Here is a 21,059-nt window from a genome sequence, read left to right as displayed (position 1 = left end):
TTTTCTGTTTAATCTTAGAGATACGTGTTGGACACGGTTGGATCTTGTGTTTTTGCTGAAATAAACCTTTATCATTTATAGGCACTTTTCCAGCGCTCCACAGACCGGCTCTACCTTCCCCTTCCTCTCGCGAGGCCCTGCGAGACCTGCGGGAGTTGCGCCCAGCCACTAGTCGTGGAGGCGGAGCGGCTATTGTAAGAATTGTCATCAAATTCGCACCGGCGTGTTGTCACCACAGGAACACACCGATAACAGCATTCGTCACTCACCAAACGCAGCCCACTGTTGTTCCTTCCAATTTACGGACCTTTTTAACTCCCCCATTCCCTAATCAAATTACGGCTATAATGGGCCGGGGATAGCCCGGTTACAGCTTCGCCTAAGCGCCAAATACAGCTTAATACGACATGTTTATATAGGCTACGCTACATGTAATCTGCTACATCTTTCGGATAAGATTCCCTTCTCTATAGATTGTACATTACAGTCTTTTCGTGAAGAAATAAATAATAAGCAAACTTTGAGTGACATTGTCCCATTATTGTCACATTAATGGGACGACTGTACCTTTGCCTAAAGGCCGAAAATGGTGCGAAACATATGACATATTCATTTGTACCCCACACCAATGACATATTCACATGTACTCAACACACTACACATATAGGCTGTCTGTACTATATAGATCTGTGCAAACTGTATATTTTAATGAATGAATGAAGACCTTTATTGCACATTTTTGCCACGCCGGGCTAAGTGCAGTTCACAACAAGACATGTTGAAAAGATACAGTTCACAGATACAAAATGAGACTATTGCTGGATAAATTCAACTTCTCCTCGCTTTTCTGTTATAGTGGAGATAAAAGAGCAGATATATTTTATGATCGATGGTTTGTCTAGTTGCATTAGGAATGTATATTTTAATATCACATCCCATATTGAGTAAATCACTAATTAAAGAAGCGCCAAATGTCATTTTCAAGCACATGGCCCGGGCAGAACTGTGCACAACTCTACTCTTCAATCGGCTTGAATGGATTGATAGTTACATCGCTAGTGTTGATGCAGTAATGTTGAACTCAACTGAAAGACCAGGTTAAGTCCTAGGTCAAACTGGTCTGTCGTTACTTTAACGTACATACAAAATTAACCGTTGGTTAAAATTATCGAACTTCAACTTAAAACTGTTTTCTTTTTGTTTGCCTTCATGCTTGGCCCTCGACAAACAGAGAGATAGATAAACCAGTTTCTAACACTGGTCGCTGTAAATCAAGGAGGCCGCCTGGGATTTTGAAAATCTAATTAACTTTTAAGCCGACTATCTTAGCAACTATGACTGGTATGGCAGAAACGGAGATAACACGAGGCGGGTGGAATCACGGTAGTTAATTAACATACAAATGTTTGCTGTACAATGTGATGTAGGTTGAGGTGTAAGGATGTGTGTGAATTTTTCTTTTTTTTGAAGCCCCAATGGCTTTGCCAAATGTGACAAGCTATTTTTTGACAAAGCAGAAAGATGTGTTATTGAGTATACATTGGAGATGGCATAGTGCTGGTCATGAAACATTTGCCATACTGGCATCTAAATTCTTTAAAGGCAGAAACTTTCGCGGCGGTTTAATGTTCGCGGTTTTCGTGGTGGCCGTTTTACCGCGAACTTAAAATCACCGCACATATTTTTCCATGGCAGTAAGGGACTAAGGTGCATGGTGCTACCGCGAACTTAAAACCACCGCGAAAAGTCATTTTTCCCGCTATCGCGAAATTAAATCCCCGACATACACGTGTAAGAGTTATGTTTTGAAGTGTAACTCAGCTCAGAGGAAGATATATACGTGTTTCCCATTTGACCCCGCCACGTCCTTGGACACCTGCCGACAGGGCTATCCGGGTTAAACAAAGGTTATTCAAGACGTCTTTATCCCATCCATGACCTCCATAACTGCCCAAATATTTGATAAAAAACAAAAAAAGAAAACGCTTTTTCCAGTGCTTTACAAACTACATGTATAGATAGGGTACCACTTTATGACACAATGCATTTCTGATGTGGGAAGACAGTGGGCCATCCAAAAGGCGCGCTGTATCGTGGACTGGTGATGATATGCAGCACAGCATGGGTCCAATTTGCACAGATTCCCTCCAATAATGACAGTCTACATGGATGTGTTTTATATATACTAAGAAAAAAGCTAACATTCAAACCTGAACGGCGCTATCCCAACTAAAGGCAAAAATCCACCCGAATGAAGTAGAATACTGGTATCGTGGAACTCGATGGAAATAGTTGATCATTTTATTCCTGCAAACAATTACAATCTCGCCGTTCACTTTTTTGGCAGTTTGTGGCTCACGATGATGGAAAGTGACAAATTCATAACAAACCGCCACATCATCATCGCAACTTTGATGGGCTTAGAGTTTTCTAGAGGTCGGAACGCCCTCAGGGAATCTTCATGTCTTTCTCTATATGTAGCTTTATATCATATTTAGCTGGATCTTTCTGATCATGGAATTTAGTACTATTTTCTGAGGGTGCCCCCCCCCCCCCCCCGCAGAAAAAAAATTAACCTCTATTAGAGCGAATCAAATCAGCGAGAAACGGTACATCTTAATAGAAAACGCCTGTAGAGCTTGGTAATCAGCAAGAACAAAACAGTAACATTGAAACGAAAACGTCGCCTGGATATTTCTAGGCATGACATTCGGTGTGATTGTCTGAAAAAACAGTTAACTCTTTTAGGGCGAAATGATAATGTTTTATTGCAAATTCATGCCCACGGGGCTAATTGCAAGTGAAGAAAGACTAGATACATTAAATGAATGAATGTGCTCTAAATACACGTAGATAATCTAAATTCTAACATACAAATATCAAGTGGGTGAATGTACATACGGTACAGAATAGGGTACTAAGTCTACGTAACTATTACGGGGTTTGACGTCTTCTTTGAAGACAGTTGAAAATGAAATGTCCCATATATTCTATGATAGATTGATTCGGTGATCTTAGTAGGAAGAGAAAAATAACCAAGAAACGGTAAACCCTAAAACGAAAACTTCGCCTGTATAGCCTGGTATGAAAACGCCCGCAGCAGAGCCTAGTTTGAAGCCTGTAGACCAGAAGTGGTTCCAGAGCGTCCCACCGACAGCGGGCCGCGATGATTGGGAAGGTACGCAATTTGCTTCCTCCCATTGGAGATCCTGCTGCCATCACGCCCAGGTAGGGCCACACCAAACGCATGTCGAGGATCACGTCAACATCAGCTTTCCCTTTGAGACCTAGGCAAAAATTTCCAAACAAGGGCCCGACTGGGCAGCTAAATGTATGATATGAAGAAAAAAAGACATCTAACTACACAAGACGTAAAGAAAATAGTTGTCGGCATACTTTGTGTATATATCAACGTATCCATTTCTATTTTTCGTTTCTACAAACAGCGCGGCCGGACCCAGGTTTGGAAATGTGACGTTCGCCTTACCTGCTTTCCATATTCCACTTAATTGTTTCAATAATGGAATATGCTAATAATCTCACAACATGGTGCACGTATAAGAATTTACCGCCATTAAAAGAAGGATCGAGATATAAAGATGACAAGGGAACAAAACCTATATAGTACACTTTCTGTCGTACTGCAAGTCATTTCATTGTGTTCTTGCCTTTCGATTATTTTACTATCCATTTTCAAAACCAAGACCTTTTCTTTAATACCGATGTCGTTTTCCTTCACGCTCTCGCAACAGGTTCAGGTTCAGGGTCCTCAGCTAAAACCTGCCTGACATCCAGTAAATGGAAACAACATGGCCCGTGCACGGTGGGTTAGGGCGTGTGTGCGCTGTTGTGTGATTGGACACGATGAAGGACGTACTTAGGAGAAGTTGGACAGATCATAGCACGCCGCCAGGAACGATTACCAACACTTTTGCGAGTTTCGCGGCGACAAGTTGAAGATTTGCCCAGAAAACGTGAAAAGTTAGTCACGGCAGGCGGAACGCGACTGAAGTTGCGCTGTGCTCAGTCCCAGTGGTGAGGATTTACGTGCCGGCAAATCTAGCGGCGCCACCATGGCTTACCCGGCGGGCCCACCCTTCACCGTCCCCGAGGGAGCGGACAGGTACGCCCCGGTGCGGGGGACGGGCTCGCCCGCGGAGTTGGTGGACATGACCCGGTCGGCGGGGAGTCAGCACTCCATAGCGGGGATCCTGGCCGCCACCGCCGCCAGCAGTGCCATGGAAGTACCGGTACCCGCAGCGGCTGCCGCAGCAACTCCAGGTTAGCCGAGAACTCTGTCACTAACATTGGTCCCTAAACCTTGGTATCTAAACCTTGGTACCTAAACCTTGGTACCTAAACCTTGGTCGGCTAAAGGTAGATCTTGTAATACATGATGTACAAAATGACCAATTAAAACAGGTGGACATACGACTGATAAGTACCTACTGATAAGTTTCTACACTGTAACCCAACCGTTGTCATGTTGCGATGGCAAAATAAAATCGCGTCTTGTGAATGAAAAATTTCAAACGTAAACTTGTGTGTTGGACAACTTGTACTGTTGAACTTCAAATAAAAAATGTCAAAAACCAACTCAGATGAACGGTCACGCTAATATAAATGTGGTAGGTTGGAGTGTACAAAAAATCGAAGCTACATGTATGTCAACATTGCGAGTAGCATTTTTAAAGCCCAAAAAATGAGGATGGTGCAATGAGCAGTTCGGTATGATAGTACAGATAGAAAACATTCATTGTCAATGTGACAACTTGTTCTAACGTTATTACAAGGGAAAGGTTACGGGTAGAATTGTCACTAATCGTTTTACATTTGTGCCAAATTATGCTATTATTGTCATGGGACATCATCAACAGAAATGAGTACTTGATTAGGCCCCCTTTCCACTAGACGGCGATCGCGCTGCGCTCTTACTGCGACCTAAATAGGATATGTGTACCCTTCACTTCCACACTTGGTATATCATACAAAACGTACAAGTGTGATTGAGAAGAAAACAAAACACACAAAGTGTAAACAAATTCGTTTCTTTTCTATAGAATTCGTTGAGCGATCTGTCAAAAACTAGGTCGCAGAGAGAGCGCCGTCCAAGTGGAAAGGGGGTATAAATACTTATCTTCTCCAGTTACCATGTTGTCTCCCTCCTGCCATACTGCTTCATTTCCACCCAGCCTTGCTGTCAGTTTCGCACCATGATCTCGATTATTCCAGGACACGCCGCTCAGTCTGTATACAGCAAACTGGGACACGGAAATAAAGTTTAACTTTTTTTCAGTTGGGATAGAATCATAATCATGGTGTGACAAAGGTTTCCACGGCATCAGGATTTTCTGCCTGTACGAACACTTGCCTGTACCGCACAGGTGTACTCACAGGAAGTTCAAGATGTATGAAAAACGCTGCCATTTTGGCCTCTCTGAAAAGTTTTCTGAAAATCATGGCACAGGCGTTGCAATCGCAGTTATACATTTTTTGTAGTACCAAGCTCGGGAATATTGTTACAGGGGTTAAACACCCTCTAAATGCCTAAGTGGCCATTTTCTACTGACGTTGAATTCTCAGCCCAAAATATGGCCAACAGATAATTGTTTTGAAAAACAAAATTGATAGCAGTTACTACCACCTGTGTTGTTCCTAAAAAAAAGGGACATCCATCTAAACATTTTGCTCAAGCATGTAAGTCTTATATGAATAACAATGCAAGCAAAAACAATGCACAACATCACAAACCATGCAGATTAAATGTCCACTCAGGCAGTCCAGCGTTAACTAGATCTAGTGCTATAGACCGTAAAATTAAAGTGGGACTTCATAACGATCGTTTATGGCAATGACACAGGAAATACCAATGTGTGGAAATGTTCAGCAACTTCATGAAGTAAAACCTAAAATGTTCGCCAACTGTAACTTTTCTATCATATGGAGTGCCGTTGCCATACACGGATCAGAAGCCAAACTAACGTGGACATGAGAATAATGGGATAATACATGGAGAGTTACGGTACAAGCACGAGGATCAACTTGTACAAGAAAATGACAGCTTGTGTTAACGGCACTGTCATTGTGAAAGAAAACGTACAGTTGTTATCATACCATAAGGCTTCGTGATGCAGACGCGTATGAACGCTTATGTACATGGAGAATGGCTAAGGCTCGGGGGACCCCTAAAAGTAATAAGTACCACACCACACGGTGCTGTCATGTACCGATATCCGGCATTTAAACATTCGTTATGGCGATGTCCTTAGATTCAAGATGTAGGTTTAAGATTTCGAGTTCAAGTTGGATTCAGAAATAAAAGTAAATGTTGGACAGGACATCTCGCTCGGGTACTTCGTCTTCGCATCATTTTGTGGAAAATAAGGCTTAAATCGTCAAATTTGAAGACTTTCTACTGCATTCAGTATCATTTTTGTTCAGGCCTATTTCTGATCTTTTTCAACCCCATGTCTTTTCAGCACACTTTCCGCACAATGCAAGCAACGCAATCAACCATGCTATTCATATGCCTTTGTGCCATTTGATTCACCATGGCATGTCTTATGTGGGTCGGTCTGTGGAGAGCTTTGCGTACGTAGATTATGGAAAAGGTTTAAGTTTTATATATGCTACCCTTCAATACTAGTATGATAAAGTTAGAAATCAGCCGGAAAAGACCTATAAATCAATGTCAATTAAGCTATCAATAAGTGATGATTACCCAATCAATGAACGTTAATTGACCTTTTATTACACGGTGATTAGAGATGAGATACAATGAGACAATGTGATAAATGCAATATCCGGTGTGTAGTTTAACCGTGGAGGAACGAATCTTTCTGCAAAAAACTTCCGTCCCGACATGTAGATACTGCCAGCCTTCTTCAAACTGTTTCATGTGCAAATCTATCAACTTTGTTGTTCCGACAAAAATAGACAGCCCTCTAACAATTTTGCTCAAGCATTTGAGTCACATATGAACAACAATGTAAGCAATGTACAGCAAACAAGCTATGCAGGTTATATGAAGTGCAAATTCAAGTACATCATGACATGTGACAACCCCTGCATGGCAGATATAGGAAAATATATCAAAGAAGGTTTAGACATTAGAAATTCCTCTAATGATTATAAAAGCCTCCAATGAATGTAAGAAACGTATCTCATACTACAACTCCTGTATTAGTTAGATAAGCCATAAGCCAAGCCATAGAACTGTAGTTTTTGTAGGTGCCATACTTTGTACCTCGTACACTTGTTGTGCAATAAAGTTATATTTTAATATTTGTGTCCACCCCAGCAGGCCAACGTTAACTAAATTTTGGGCCAGGCCGTAACATTGAAGTGTGAGCTTTGTAACAATCGTTTCTCAATCCTTGTTTTAACGACATTTGAAGGCGAAGACCAGTCACAAACCAGCGAAGACGACACGAGGCTCGGGAACACGCCGCCGACCCCGAGGCCCGAGCCAGGAGCGGACCGGACCGAGGGCGGGGACCAGGCGGACAAGGAGGCGCCTCCCGCCGCCGGGGACAAGAAGAAAAAGCGGAGAAACAGGACCACGTTCACCAGGTACCTACAAGTGTTTATTCACAGACGTTTGGATACTAGATCGAATGGATTAGTTTTGTTCTGATATAATCGTTTGTCGTCTTGTGGTTTCCCGACAAGATTTTAAGAATTTATTTTGAAAAGAAAGTGACCCACTTTGATTTGGCATTGCGATAGATGAAAATATTTTACCTGTATGTCTTTTGTACGCAAGTGAGTCGGCACGATGGCCACTTCTTTTAGCATGGCTTGTATCATTTATAGGACAGTCTGGTAGAAATTTAAGTCGTCTCTAGTTCAGGAAGACGTCTTCAAAAGTCCCATCTCAAGACCTCTCAAGACAAAATTTTCAAGTGCCAAAACTGGGATGATAAGAAAAGAAAATTAAAGACGCTTTAAAATATTGACACGAAAGTTGGTTCATTTTTAAACAAGACTTTAGTCATGACACAAGTGATGAATATGTCCTAAACCATCTACGGGAATTGCACAAAACCTTGTTTATTACCAGATAAACTATCATTGTCATTATTATTATCTATTTTAATTGCGGATGATGAAATCTAAAGCACACAGCTAGCTCATCTCGACAGAAATGATTAAAAAAACACGAATCTTTACAGACTTCACAGGACTGGAGTGGCGACAGAATTTAGCCTGTTTCAAGACAAGACAACGTCAACGCGACGACTCGTTGTCTTCTTCTCTACTTCACTTTATTCTTGGCTTGAGTCATGACGTGCGTACAAGACTTAAGACACATAGCAAACTTTTGGGCAAAGTTCGCACTGACCCAGTAAGTCCGAGGTGGCGACAGTTAGTTAGCCAGCCCATCTCAACAGAAACGATTTTAAAAAAACACGAATTTCACAGACTTCACAGTGGCGCAAGACAAGATACCGGTACCGTGACGACGCAAAATTTACAAGTCGTCTAATTCTCGAACTTAACTCCTTGGCTTGAGTCATGACGTGCAGAAAAGTCTTTAAGGCACAAAGCAAACTTTTGGGCAAAGTTCACAGACTCTATAAGGCCGAGGTGGCGACAGTTAGTTAGTTAGCTAGCCTATCAGGCTCAACAGAAAAGATCCCAAAACCACGAATTGCACGGAATTAACAGGACCGCAGTGCGAGTGGCGCAAGACAAGATACCGTGACGACGCAAAAACAAAATATACAAGTCGTCTTATTCTCGAACTTAACTCTATCCTTGGCTTGAGTCATGACGTGCGGACAAGTCTTAAGTCACAAAGCAAACTTTTGGGCAAAGTTCGCAGACTCCGTAAGTCCGAGGTGGCGACAGTTTGTTAGTTAGCCAGCCCATCTCGACAGAAAAAAAAACACACATTTCAAAGACTTAGCAGGACCGCAGTGGCGCAAGACAAGATACCGTGACGACGCGAATTTTACAATTCGCCTTATTCCCGAGGCTTGAGTCATGACGTGCGGACAAGTCTTAAGTCACAAAGCAAACTTTTGGGCAAAGTTCGCAGACTCCGTAAGTCCGAAGTGGCGACAGTTAGTTAGTTAGCTAGTCCATCTCGACAGAAAAAAAAACACGAGTTTAACTTTCACAGACTTAGCAGGACCGCAGTGGCGCAAGACAAGATGCCGAGACGACGCGAATTTTACAAGTCGCCTTATTCCCGAGGCTTGACTCATGACGTGCGGACAAGTCTTAAGTCACAAAGCAAACTTTTGGGCAAAGTTCGCAGACTCCATAAGTCCGAGGTGGCGACAGAAAATAACACTCAGGGTTCCAAGAACTTGGCTGAGACCTAGAGTAAACCTGTCTGCCGAGATCCAGGGGCGGCGCAGGCTTTCAGCGGGATCAGGCGATTAACATGCCGGGAGGGGCCTTCCGCGGAAAACACCTGTTTGTTTGAGACTTCGTTCTGGTATTTGGGGGAGGGATTATGACATAGGTCAAAGTTTGTAAATATTTAAAGTTCATAGCTGTACAACCCTTGGGAGAATTAAAATTGGACTCATATTGATCAAGCGTCAATATACGCAACACTAGTAGCAACAACACAAAGTATAACTTGCTCTAAAATACTCTTAAAAGATAAAATTAAATGTCAAAGGTTTTTAAACTTCGTAGCTACACAAACCCTGGAAGAATTAAAATGGACCAACTTGGTATTGATCAAGTGTATAATATCCGCAATTCAAAAAGTATCGGTGTGCCAAGCAACATAGATGAATTTAAAGTATAACTTGCTTTCAAATAATCCCCAAAGATGAAATTGAATCTCAAACGTTTTTTTTCAAAGTTCCACGGAAAATACTTGTTTGTTTGGGACTTCGTTCTGGTATTTGGGGGAGGGATTACGCCATAGGTCAAAGTTTGTAAATATTTAAAGTTTATAGCTGTACAACCCTTGGGAGAATTAAAAATGGACTGCCAAGATATTGATCAACTGTACAATATCCGCAATTTAAGAAGTATTGTTGTGCCAAGCAACATAACGTATAATTTGTTATCAAATAATTCTAAAACATGTCTTTGGATTCCAAACGTTTTTTAAGTTTCCCGGAAAACACCTGTTTGTTTAGGACTTCATTCTGGTATTTGGGGGAGGGATTATGCTATAGGTCAAAGTTTGTAAATATCTAAAGTTCATAGTTGTACAACCATTGGGAGAATTAAAATTGGACCGACAGAAATATTCATCAAGTGTATAATATCCCCAATACTAGCAATAACAACATGAAATATAACTTGCTCTAAAATAATCATAAAAGATAAAATTGAATCTAAAACGTTCATAAAATTCATAGCTGCACAACAACCCCTGGAATAATTAGAAATGGACCAACTTAGGTACTGATATATCGATCAAGCGTACAATATCCGCAATTCAAGAAGTATCGGTGTGCCAAGCAACATAAAGTATAATTTGCTCTCAAATAATCATAAAAGATGCCATTCAACCCTAAATGTTTTTAACGTTCATAGCTATACAATGCATAGAAGTGGTACAAATTGAAAATTAAAAATATAGAGACAATTTTTTGCGAACAGACAGCATGGAATATATAGCTTGGTAAAAAATAATCATACAAAAGTTCATTTAATCCCAACCTTACCATTTGGAGTAAAACATTTATGAAAAAAGATATTTACGTGATCTGAAGATCCAAACACCCGGCACGCAACTATCGGTTTATTTGAATTACAAAGTTCATTTTGTACACAACCAACTGACTAAAGTTGATACCTAGCCGACGATTCTCTGACCGTCTGTCACCTTCCTCAGGGCAATACTGACTGGTTCTACTGGGAAGTGAGGGAAATAAAGCATCAGTGGTTTATCAAGCTATTCACGGATATCGGTTTATTTGTTCTCAAAACAGCTTCACGATAACAACTAAGTCTATGTCCGCCATTTTGTTCAGCTTCCAGCTGGAGGAGATGGAACGCGTGTTCCAGAAGACACATTACCCGGATGTGTACATGCGCACTAACCCGTATATTTTGTTCAGCTTCCAGCTGGAGGAGATGGAACGCGTGTTCCAGAAGACACATTACCCGGATGTGTACATGCGCACTAACCTGTATATTTTGTTCAGCTTCCAGCTGGAGGAGATGGAACGCGTGTTCCAGAAGACACATTACCCGGATGTGTACATGCGCACTAACCTGTATATTTTGTTCAGCTTCCAGCTGGAGGAGATGGAACGCGTGTTCCAGAAGACACATTACCCGGATGTGTACATGCGCGAGCAGCTGGCGCTCAGGGCGGACCTGACGGAGGCCAGGGTGCAGGTGAGTCAGGGAGGAGTTTTAATGGATTATTGACAGATTTGATGGATGATTGATATGTTTGATGGGTGATTGACATATTCTATGGATAATTGACATGTTTGATGGATGATTGACATGTCTGATGTTAATGAAGATTTGACAGAAATGCCGCCGAGCTTAGCACATGTCACCACAAAGACTCAGAAATGCCGGTATGTCGGCCACTAGGAGGAGGTATGTAGGGAGGCTGAGTATGTCAGTCACTAGGAGGAGGTATGTAGGGAGGCTGAGTATGTCAGTCACTAGGAGGAGGTATGTAGGGAGGCTGAGTATGTCAGTCACTAGGAGGAGGTATGTAGTATAGGGAGGCTGGGTACCTGTTGTGCGCTGTTTTACATGCCGAACCGCGAGACACACATTCACGGCATTCCCACGACTTTGATCCGACCACTTCGAAGTAAACCGCAAATTCGGCACAAGTTTGGGAGAGGTCTGGGATCAAGCCTCGGCGACTGTTGGAGGGAGGGCTTCTCCTGTCTTCTTCTACCGACCTTGTAGTACCTACCTAGAGGGTCTGCATGTTGTTGTTTTTTTCCGTAAGGCGTAGGCATAATTCGTAGGGAAGCTATTTTATTTTACGTAATTCGTAGTGGGATGAAGCGTAAAGCGTTGGTAGCCTTCGTGAAGTTAACGTAAAGCGTAGTCAGCCTTCCCAAATTCAGCGTAAGTCGTTGTCAGGACCGCCCATGCAGACCCTCTCTCTACCTACCTTGCCTTACTACCCTATCCTGGAATCCATCCTATTGTAGCTCCAATTCTCTGCTCTATTCGCATTCAATCAGAATATGACTTCTTTTTTTTTTTTAAATTTGCGAATGTCCATAGATTGCACAGACGACTTCTATTTCAAAGACAAGGGGACTTCACCAATAACACCGTACTACCAAATCCCAACTTCAGATGACCTAACTACGCTAACCATGGTGTGAATAACCATGGTGTGAAGAGGGTCCAGAGGCTATGGTCATCTATGTGGGACAGGGTCTTCAGATACCAGTTTGTTTACTCAATTACATTGTTCCTATGCCCTCCGCCCATACAGTTTAATCGCACTCCACTGGCAAATTATTCCAAATATTTGCCCAGCGTGCAGCGTTGATGCCGTACGATTTTGCCGACCGTTTATAATTTATCAGTCCCAGAGGAGACCGGTGCAGACCGGGGTAATCTAGCCCGACCCGAGGTCTGGTATCCAGGCTAGAGGTAACCTATAAAACCGCCATGTTTCACCCTGTCACCGCGGCGGCGACTCTCTGCGCTGATAACGTGGCCAGGCCAGCCGTTCTATCATCGGGGCGGACCAGCAGTTATCTGACACACGGAGCGGCTTCTTTGAGATTGTTCTTATCTTCAAGCAGATGCTTGATAGTCCCGGCAATATTTTGTACCATTTTGTAGGTCACTTTACTCTCTAGCTTGGGTACCGTTCTGTTAAACTGTCACGGATCGCGCGGTGGTTCGTACCTGTATCCGCTCGTCCGTTGGTCACGTTTAGAAGATTGGTTTATTGGTTCAGTCAGTGAACAATAAAATACATTGCAGCTACTTCTACGCAGTAGAAGCGGCTGAACTGCGCATTTCAGACATTGTACTTCATACATGTGTAAAATCTATGAAAATATACAATTACAAGAAGTTTTATTATAGGAATAGAGCAAAAGGAAACAAAACAACTTGTTATACAAGGTGTAAATGAAGACTGTGGCGGTGGATTAAGAGACATGGGAGATGTTTTCAGGTACACGTATTTAAAAGGTCGGTGAAGTATGGGATGGGGCTGTTTTTGTAGCGGTTAGTTTTGGTCAATGGAATACAGAGTTTGTTCGCACTTTTTAGGTCTCTACCATGGACTTCCGAACGTGTTGGGAGTAGCCAGCTTCTAAATATAGGGGCTTTAGAAGTAGCCTGGGTGCCATCCCAATTCTTCATGCAATTACATGTCAACTTCATTAAACTTAACACTCCGTGTCAACTTCATTAAATTCAACACTCTTTGTCAACTTCATTAAATTCAACACTCCAGGCACCAATCCTAAGAAGGTTGGAGAATAGGCTAACTCCACTATACAAGATCTCTTCAGTCTTGTGTGAAATGATGTAAGACAAGACTCAAGAGATCCAAAAACGAGATTTATTTTTGATGCAAACATGCACCATCAACACCATTATACATCATCACTATAAATAGCATTTGCATCGAACTTATTAATTTTCAGCACGAATTAGAAGCTTTGTTTTATTCTTTGTGATCGATATAATCGTTGTGTAAACTTTGATTGGCATTGATTTGCAACGAACCAATAAACGCCGAGCAACTATCTCGTCAAAATGACGATGATGGGGATGATGACCAGCTAAGGCTATAAACAACTACTCTCCAAGCAGAGGTTGGTGGAAAAAAGTCGTTACCTTTTCCTTTCATCCGTTTTTTTTTTTTTTTTAGATCGGCATTTATGGGGAGTTGGTGGAGAGGCTGGTCGAAAAATACGGCATATAAGGAAAAGATGACGATTTTCTCCCACCAACCTCTGCTTGGAGAGTAACAACAACATCTGTTTGTAAAACTGAGTTCTATATTTTGCAACCGAAGCTTGACTCCGCTGGCCCCAGCGGTCACACACACGCCCACAGACGCGCATCACTCGGGACGTTATCTCAACCCTGCCCCTTTCGGCGCTTTCAAGCCTTATCGGGCCGCTGGGCACCAGAGCCTCGGAGATAAGCGCCTCCCCGCCCGCTCGCGACGAACACGGCACGCGGCCCCTCGGGACGGCCACTCAATCCCCACATCAAAGTCCCGCCCAATCTCGCAAAATCCCGTCTGGCTCCGGCCCGGCCGGGCCTACATGTGGCTCCCAGACTTAATTAAATTTGTTGGGCGAATTTATTTCCAATTTACTGTCGGCTTGACCCGGTCCTGCCCCCTGGGAGTACCGTTTACGTGGGGAGAGAGTCTGCGGATCGGCTCCGTTTCGCCACTTCGGAGTGCGAGCGTCAACAGTTGGTGTATCGGCGCGAGGATTGGGTGCTAGATTGACAATGACAATGATCTTTATTGCATATTCCTGCCCAATATGGGCTAAATGCATTGATTTAACTTACGTAAAGAGAGTGTGCGGATCGGCTCCGTTTCGCCACTTCGGAGTAAAATCTCCAAGAAGATCCTACGGTATCATAAGCTGGCCGAGGAGTCTAGCCGGCCAAAGGGCGTCAAACGGGCACATACCCACTCCTAGGCCGGCTTCACTCCTCTGCCAGCTATTGATACTATCTTACGCTACCGTAGGAGCTGCTTGGAGATTAACTTTGCCGTTTACGTGGGGGCAGAGACTGCCGATCGGCTCCGTTTCGCCACTTCAACAGTTGGTGTATCGGCGCGGGGATTGGGTGCTAGATTGACAATGACAATATCTTTATTGCATATTCCTGTCCAACATGCATTGAGTAAAGAGAGTGAGTCTGTGGATAGGTTCCGTTTTGCCACTTCGGAGTGCGGGCGTCAACAGTTGGTGGTGTATCGGCGCGGGGATTTGGTGCTAGCTTATGGTGCAGGTTTCCAAAAACTGTTTCTATAAACTGGTGGCATCAACTCCTGCAGCTGCGCCAACCGGCTGGAATCCTGGAAGTATACAACCATCCTTTGCCACGACATGTTATCATTCAAGGGAATCATACAGATGTCAATCTTATTGCCCTATATTGATCAGTAATAGCTAGCTACTAGTACGGCAAACTGCAAATTGGTCCATCAACTCCGAGTGGCATCGAGTCCAACTAGCACCACCAATAAAAATCATTTCAAATATACTTCAGAGAAAGTTCATCTGTGTTAGTAGACATCATTCTGCGTCATTCTGGAAAAGTTGACCTGAAATTTCCAACACAATTTTCGACTGACCAGCTCCAGTCTTTGTCCACGAATGAACAAAAAAAAGCCTTTCTAGCTTGCTCCCAATGGCCACGATATGTCCACTCAGCCCACTAGTGTACATGTAAGTCCAATCACAAAGCTATTATCTCCCTTGACCTATTTAGATGGTTATCAATTACCAGATAGGCGAACTACAAACTAGTTCCGTCAATTTGTGGCTTCGACTTCAACCTAGCACCATACAAATTGTTTGACTTTGATGCATTTTCAGCTTCGGTCATAACAGCGTATGATTGCCATCATAAGTCTATCATCATGTGTTTTAAACTTTTCGCATGAAAACGTTTTGAAAAACGTGTCATTGAATTCCTGAAGTTCAGCATCGCAGGCCCTTTTCAAAAACAAGATTCCCTGGAATGATTCCAGAGGACAAGATTTGCTGTTGTTATATATACTTTCCACTGAATACAACAGAACTGGTCTACCATAACTCTATTGTGTTTGGAATGTTTATGTTTGAGTCGACAGATAGTACTATCACTGGATGGGCAAATTTCCAAGACATTCTTGTTTGGTCTTGCTTCTGATGCAACGTTGGCCAAAACATCCAATATAAATTGATGAATTCTGTTGTAACGTCTACACAACAACTGCACATGCTTGACTACACGTTGCAACTAAGGTACCTTCCTCTTCAATGGTTGAAGGGTATCCACACCTCGAGCACGTTAGATAACCCACCACACTTACCGAAAAGGGTAGGGGGCTTTCCAGTGTGATCATAGTGGATCAAAACTTACAGTCTTGACATCTTTTGTATAAAAGGGGATGGTTAACTGTTACGCCAATCCTTTTACATATGTGGTAAAACTAAATAAATACATAAGCATCTAGCTATTGTTGACTTTGCCAATGATTTTTGATACATACAAGATATTGAAAGAAATACAACCATACTGATTGTCCACGTATCGGACAACAGACTACAGTGCAGTGAAAAATGGTGTTGTTGCAGCGCAGATGTTTGACAATCCGGCCCGGTGTTATCGTTACCTTGGCCTACTGTCCAAGCAGGGCACTGATAACGACCATCATTTCATAATCCAAACCTCGTGGGAAAAGATATTTTTTGCAGTATTCCTAAAGAATTTCATTACATGTTTCGGAACTAAAAGGAAAACTACCGATTTGAGCAACTTCCGACAACGAAATACTGCATGTACTGAGATGTTTTCCTGCATGTACCATTGGAAGGCTTGTATACGCTTTCATTTTGTAATTTTGCTCACTACAGTCAAACTGCCCAAGAAGACCACTCCTGGGACTGATAAGATATAGGTGTTTACTAGGGTATCAAGGGGAAAATCCTCTAAAGGTCCACCAAAACTTCACATTGGCCAGGGGGTCCTAATGTGGACGTGGCCTTCTTTGACTGTATCGATATTTGTAATGCTTTTGTATTTCGCAACTATAATGTGTTCGAGTTGAGTGTAAAAGCAAGGAGTAAAAGTGGATTATTTCAGCACCTTCAATGCTTCCTAACTTGCAAGAGGACGGATCTCAGTTACGACTGCCTGTTATCTGCGGTGTGGACGTGATTTCTGCGGGTTTAAGAGATTAAAGTGCCGGTGAAGCGTTTGTAAAATAGAAAGTTTATTAGCAAGTTCATGCCCGAAGGCTACTTGCAAGTACATGGTCGAAACATAGGAGACATACATGTGGCAATCGCCATTGCTAAACATTATTGTAATAAGAGGCTACCCGAATTCTAGTGGTAACTATTTCTAAACTGGTTGGGTTTGACTTCTCCAAGTTTCACCTTAGTTTGTGAGTTCTGCGATTTTAAGAGGAAAGTGACTTTCTTTCCATCTGTGAATGTAGGGAAGTTGGGATCATTTGTTATGTAGTGGCTCCGCTAAACAAGGTGATTATTTCTACTTCAAATAAAGGGATGGAAACGGGAGACGATGAGGAGAAACCGTGGGATTGAAGACAGACTGGTCAACTCTTCATTAAACGTCGATTTCCGCGGAAATGTCTCCTGATAAAAAACGGATCATCACAGAACACTCGTAAAGCATCGTCTGCCGTGCGGCGTACCTGTAGACTCATTTTATTGGATAATGTTGGGATGTACACCATGTGTTTTGCATGTCTACGAGACTTTCTGTCACGCAAGTCCTTTTAGAATATCAAGAATGATTGTAGTCCAAAGAAAGCAATAAGTGAAATTTAAAATTTAATATACAAGATATCTTTTCGAATATCCATTCCTTGCTTTACGGTCCTTATTAAGTCCCATCTGGGGGCTTAAAGATCGTCGCCCCAAATATGCACATTTTAGTGGCGAATGTTTCAGGAAAAGAATGGTGTGTGCAATGGAACGTAGGCTATGGTAAAGAGTGATTCGTCCATCTAACCATCCATCCATCCAGCCATTAAATCATCATGGTCCAGTTTCGGATTTCTTGTAGTCTGCTCCTACACGAAACTAAGCAGTTCCACGAGAGCTGTACTTTATATCAAAATGTGTACTACTAGATCGTACTCATGATGATAGTCTGTAGAGGTGCGAGCTGGCGGCAGAGTCTCGCTGAGAAGCTGGGGGCGGGACGGGAGGCGAGGCAGAGGTCAATAACTCGTGAACTGACCCGCGGAGGGTACAGGAAAGCGCGTGGCAACACTCTATTACTTTTGTATGACCTTATAAAAGGTTGGGTGTAATGTCAAAGCAGATGTTGGGAGCTCAAAATCATGACGTTTCCCTTTCTTCCGCCCGTTTCTGTTGCAAACGAGCTCGGATGGCTTTAGGAGCTGAGAAACTGTAACAAGGTTTTCTCCCAATGTAGTCACTGTTAGAAAACGACACTTGTCACGTCGACATCTCGTCACTTGTCACCGTACCTGGTCACGAGAACGCGTCACATGACACCACGCCTGGTCACGAGAGCGTGCAGAATCCTTTCGTCACGGTGATTCCCGGTGTTTGATGGGATCGCGGCCGAGCCACGCGCCGGGCCGCGGGGGGGAGGGGGGCACGTCAGGCCCGGCTCCAGTCTGGCGCCGCCGCACATGTGCGCGCTGCTTTGTCTCGCTCAGATCGCGCGCTGTAGCCGCTGAGGATTAGTTCCACTACTACTGTTGTCTGTGGGGGAGGGGAAACAACAACAAGCATGCAAACTCATGGCTACTGATAGTGGACTTGCTACTTCTCAAAGAAGTTCACTGTAATTTGCCTTACTACTTTGCCACATGAATTTGCCGTACATTTGGCAGATCCGTCGGTCACCTTCTATACCAGTCACCTGAACAATTTTGTTCTTCTTGGTTCTCTGTTGCTTGAGGGTGACGTGTCGTTTTGAGTGCGCGCGCGCGCGCGCGCGCGCGTGTGCGTGTGCGTGTGTGTGTGTGTGTGCAAGGAGCTTTTAGCATCTTCCGCCGCCGTAGCTACGTAACCGGTTAGTTAGTATCATCCACTCGCATCTGTCCAGGTATCTTATCTTGTATTACTTGTATCCATTCACCTGTCTATGTATCGAGTCGTAGTATAAATAAAGGTCACATCAAACTGTATACTGAACCCTGGTCCTTGGCTTATTGTGAGAGTGTATAGCATAGACGCGTCATACTGACGTATAGATAATATGCCCAAATCCTACCACTAAGACCAAATGTTACATGATATCAGATAAAAGCTCCTTGGTGTGTGTGTGTGTGTGTGTGTGCGCGCGAGTGTGTGTGTGTGTGCTGCAGCGGTGGTAGATGCTAGGTGATTATGGGAGGGTCGCAATATTAGGGGCGTGTTGGTTTTTGTTTGCCCGTACAGGTGTGGTTCCAGAACCATCGTTGAACGTCATAGATACCGGTGTAGTGCCGGATGCCGTGTCCGCTTTGTGTGCCCTACAGATGTAGTTCCAGAACCGTCCTACTTACTTGTGCAGTGACGTGAACCGTCATAGACACCTGTGTGTTGACGTCTCCGTTGCTGTGTTTCCTCCAGGTGTGGTTCCAGAACCGCCGCGCCAAGTGGAGGAAGAAGGAGCGGTTCCAGCAGATGGCCGGGATCCGCCAGGTGGCGCTCGGGGCCGATCCGTACGACATGCAGATGGCGCCCAGACCGGACGGCTATTCACAGGTAGGGCAAGCCGCAGTATAATATAATATTATAGTAGAAACCAGTTAATTGCACAACGGATAATAGCACACTTCTGTTAATTGCACAAAATCCAATGGTGGTGCGGACCAGCTTAATAACTTCGCTTTGTTGCATCATTAGGATATTTGCACGAAATGCAAATAGTGTGTGCAATTAAGCGGCTTCTAGAATAGTTGATGGTTTATTGTCTTTATCTGAGTCACTATCTTTCATGATGTTCTTTGAGACATGACCTGGGCTTGACATCACGGCAGGTTGATCAACATACATAGGTTTGAACGACAAGTGTACATCCAAGTAAAAGCTGTCCTCTGACACAATTATTATTTATTTACCCTCTATTTAGATCCAGCCGGCGCCCTGGCAGCCCAGCCACATCAGCAAGTGTACATGCGTGTATGTAAAAGCTGCCCTGTAACACCGTTATTTCCTGTTACCCTCTATTTAGATCCAGCCGGCGCCCTGGCAGCCCAGCCGCGCCAACAACAGCTCCTGCATGTCTCCGCAGATCAGCCCCCCTCCCACCTTCATGGGCGTGGCCGCGCAGGCGCACTCCTACCACACCAGCGCCTCCCCGGGAATAGCAACCACCAATAGCAACGCGTTCCCGGATCACATGACTGTCCACGTCACCATGGCCAACGGGCAGCACACGGATATGACGTACACGCAGACATGCGCAGACAGGAGGAGTTCCAGTATAGCTGCGCTCAGACTGAAGGCCAAAGAACACAGCGCCGCGCTAGGCTTCATGGGAGGCCTGGTCGGCCCCTCTTTCATGTGATGATGTCATCCTGGTTGTCATGGTGTCACCATGGAGACTGTACTAATGAAAATGTCAGATTGGACGTTTGCATTAACGGGAAATGGTGATGACCCAACACCAAAACACGGTCATAAATACTACAGCGTATATCACATTAGATGATGAGCAATCGGGTTGCCACCAAGAGATTTCCAACGGCTCTGCTTGGAAAGCAACCTTCGACCACACTTTGTATTGGTGCATATCGTTTGACGTTATGTCTACATGATGATCGTACCTATGGTAGGCATAATGCACGACAATTCTAATGATTGTAAACGAGACAAAATATTTTTGTAACCAATATGTAAGAAGATGTCACAGGTATGAGTAAGTAGCAAGTACGGAGGTAGTCTTTGTAACACACCTACCTGGGGCCGTAACTGACCGGTACCCCTCCCCTATAGGCGGGCCGGATGTTGGGCGGGCTGCTATAAGCGAGGTTTCATCAGGCTAGTACGGAGTGGTATAGACGTGTACTTTCTTCACCATGCATCATTTCAATGTGCGGACCAAGAAGTTGACCAAGACGCCAAAGTACTAGTGGCGATTGAATCGAGTGTAACATTCGATGAATATTCCATACATTCTGCATTCCTTACGACATTGATCACCTTGGTTACAACGATATAATCTATCGTCTTTGTAGCATTAAAAGAATGAGAATTTCCTATTCTTGCAATTTATGTAATAAAGTTGATTAGAATATACATGTCATGTTCTTATTGTCAAGTTTGTGTGTGTGCGTACCTCTGGGATCGGCAGACCTTGATTATGCCTCTTCCGACCTTCAATGTGAATTGGAAGAAGGGGGGGAGGGCTTTGGGAGAAACAGTAATTAATGTTACCAGCGTTCGTTTTGTATC

The 21,059-nt window shown here is 43.5% G+C and overlaps 1 protein-coding gene across 1 annotated transcript; it reads left to right on the top strand.

The window, feature by feature from the left end:
- Nucleotides 1-3,856: 3,856 nt before the first annotated feature.
- On the top strand, nucleotides 3,857-20,791 carry LOC118414178 (ALX homeobox protein 1-like). Its single transcript, XM_035818040.1, has 5 exons — nucleotides 3,857-4,281; nucleotides 7,398-7,572; nucleotides 11,214-11,322; nucleotides 19,233-19,367; nucleotides 19,837-20,791. The coding sequence occupies exons 1-5, from the start codon at nucleotides 4,074-4,076 to the stop codon at nucleotides 20,170-20,172; spliced, it is 963 nt and encodes a 320-aa protein (XP_035673933.1). The 5' UTR covers nucleotides 3,857-4,073; the 3' UTR covers nucleotides 20,173-20,791.
- Nucleotides 20,792-21,059: the final 268 nt, after the last annotated feature.

This window comes from Branchiostoma floridae, chromosome 4 (genome assembly GCF_000003815.2).
Source record: "Branchiostoma floridae strain S238N-H82 chromosome 4, Bfl_VNyyK, whole genome shotgun sequence".
Lineage (NCBI taxonomy): Eukaryota > Metazoa > Chordata > Leptocardii > Amphioxiformes > Branchiostomatidae > Branchiostoma > Branchiostoma floridae.
This window is presented reverse-complemented; position numbering and strand designations above follow the sequence as displayed.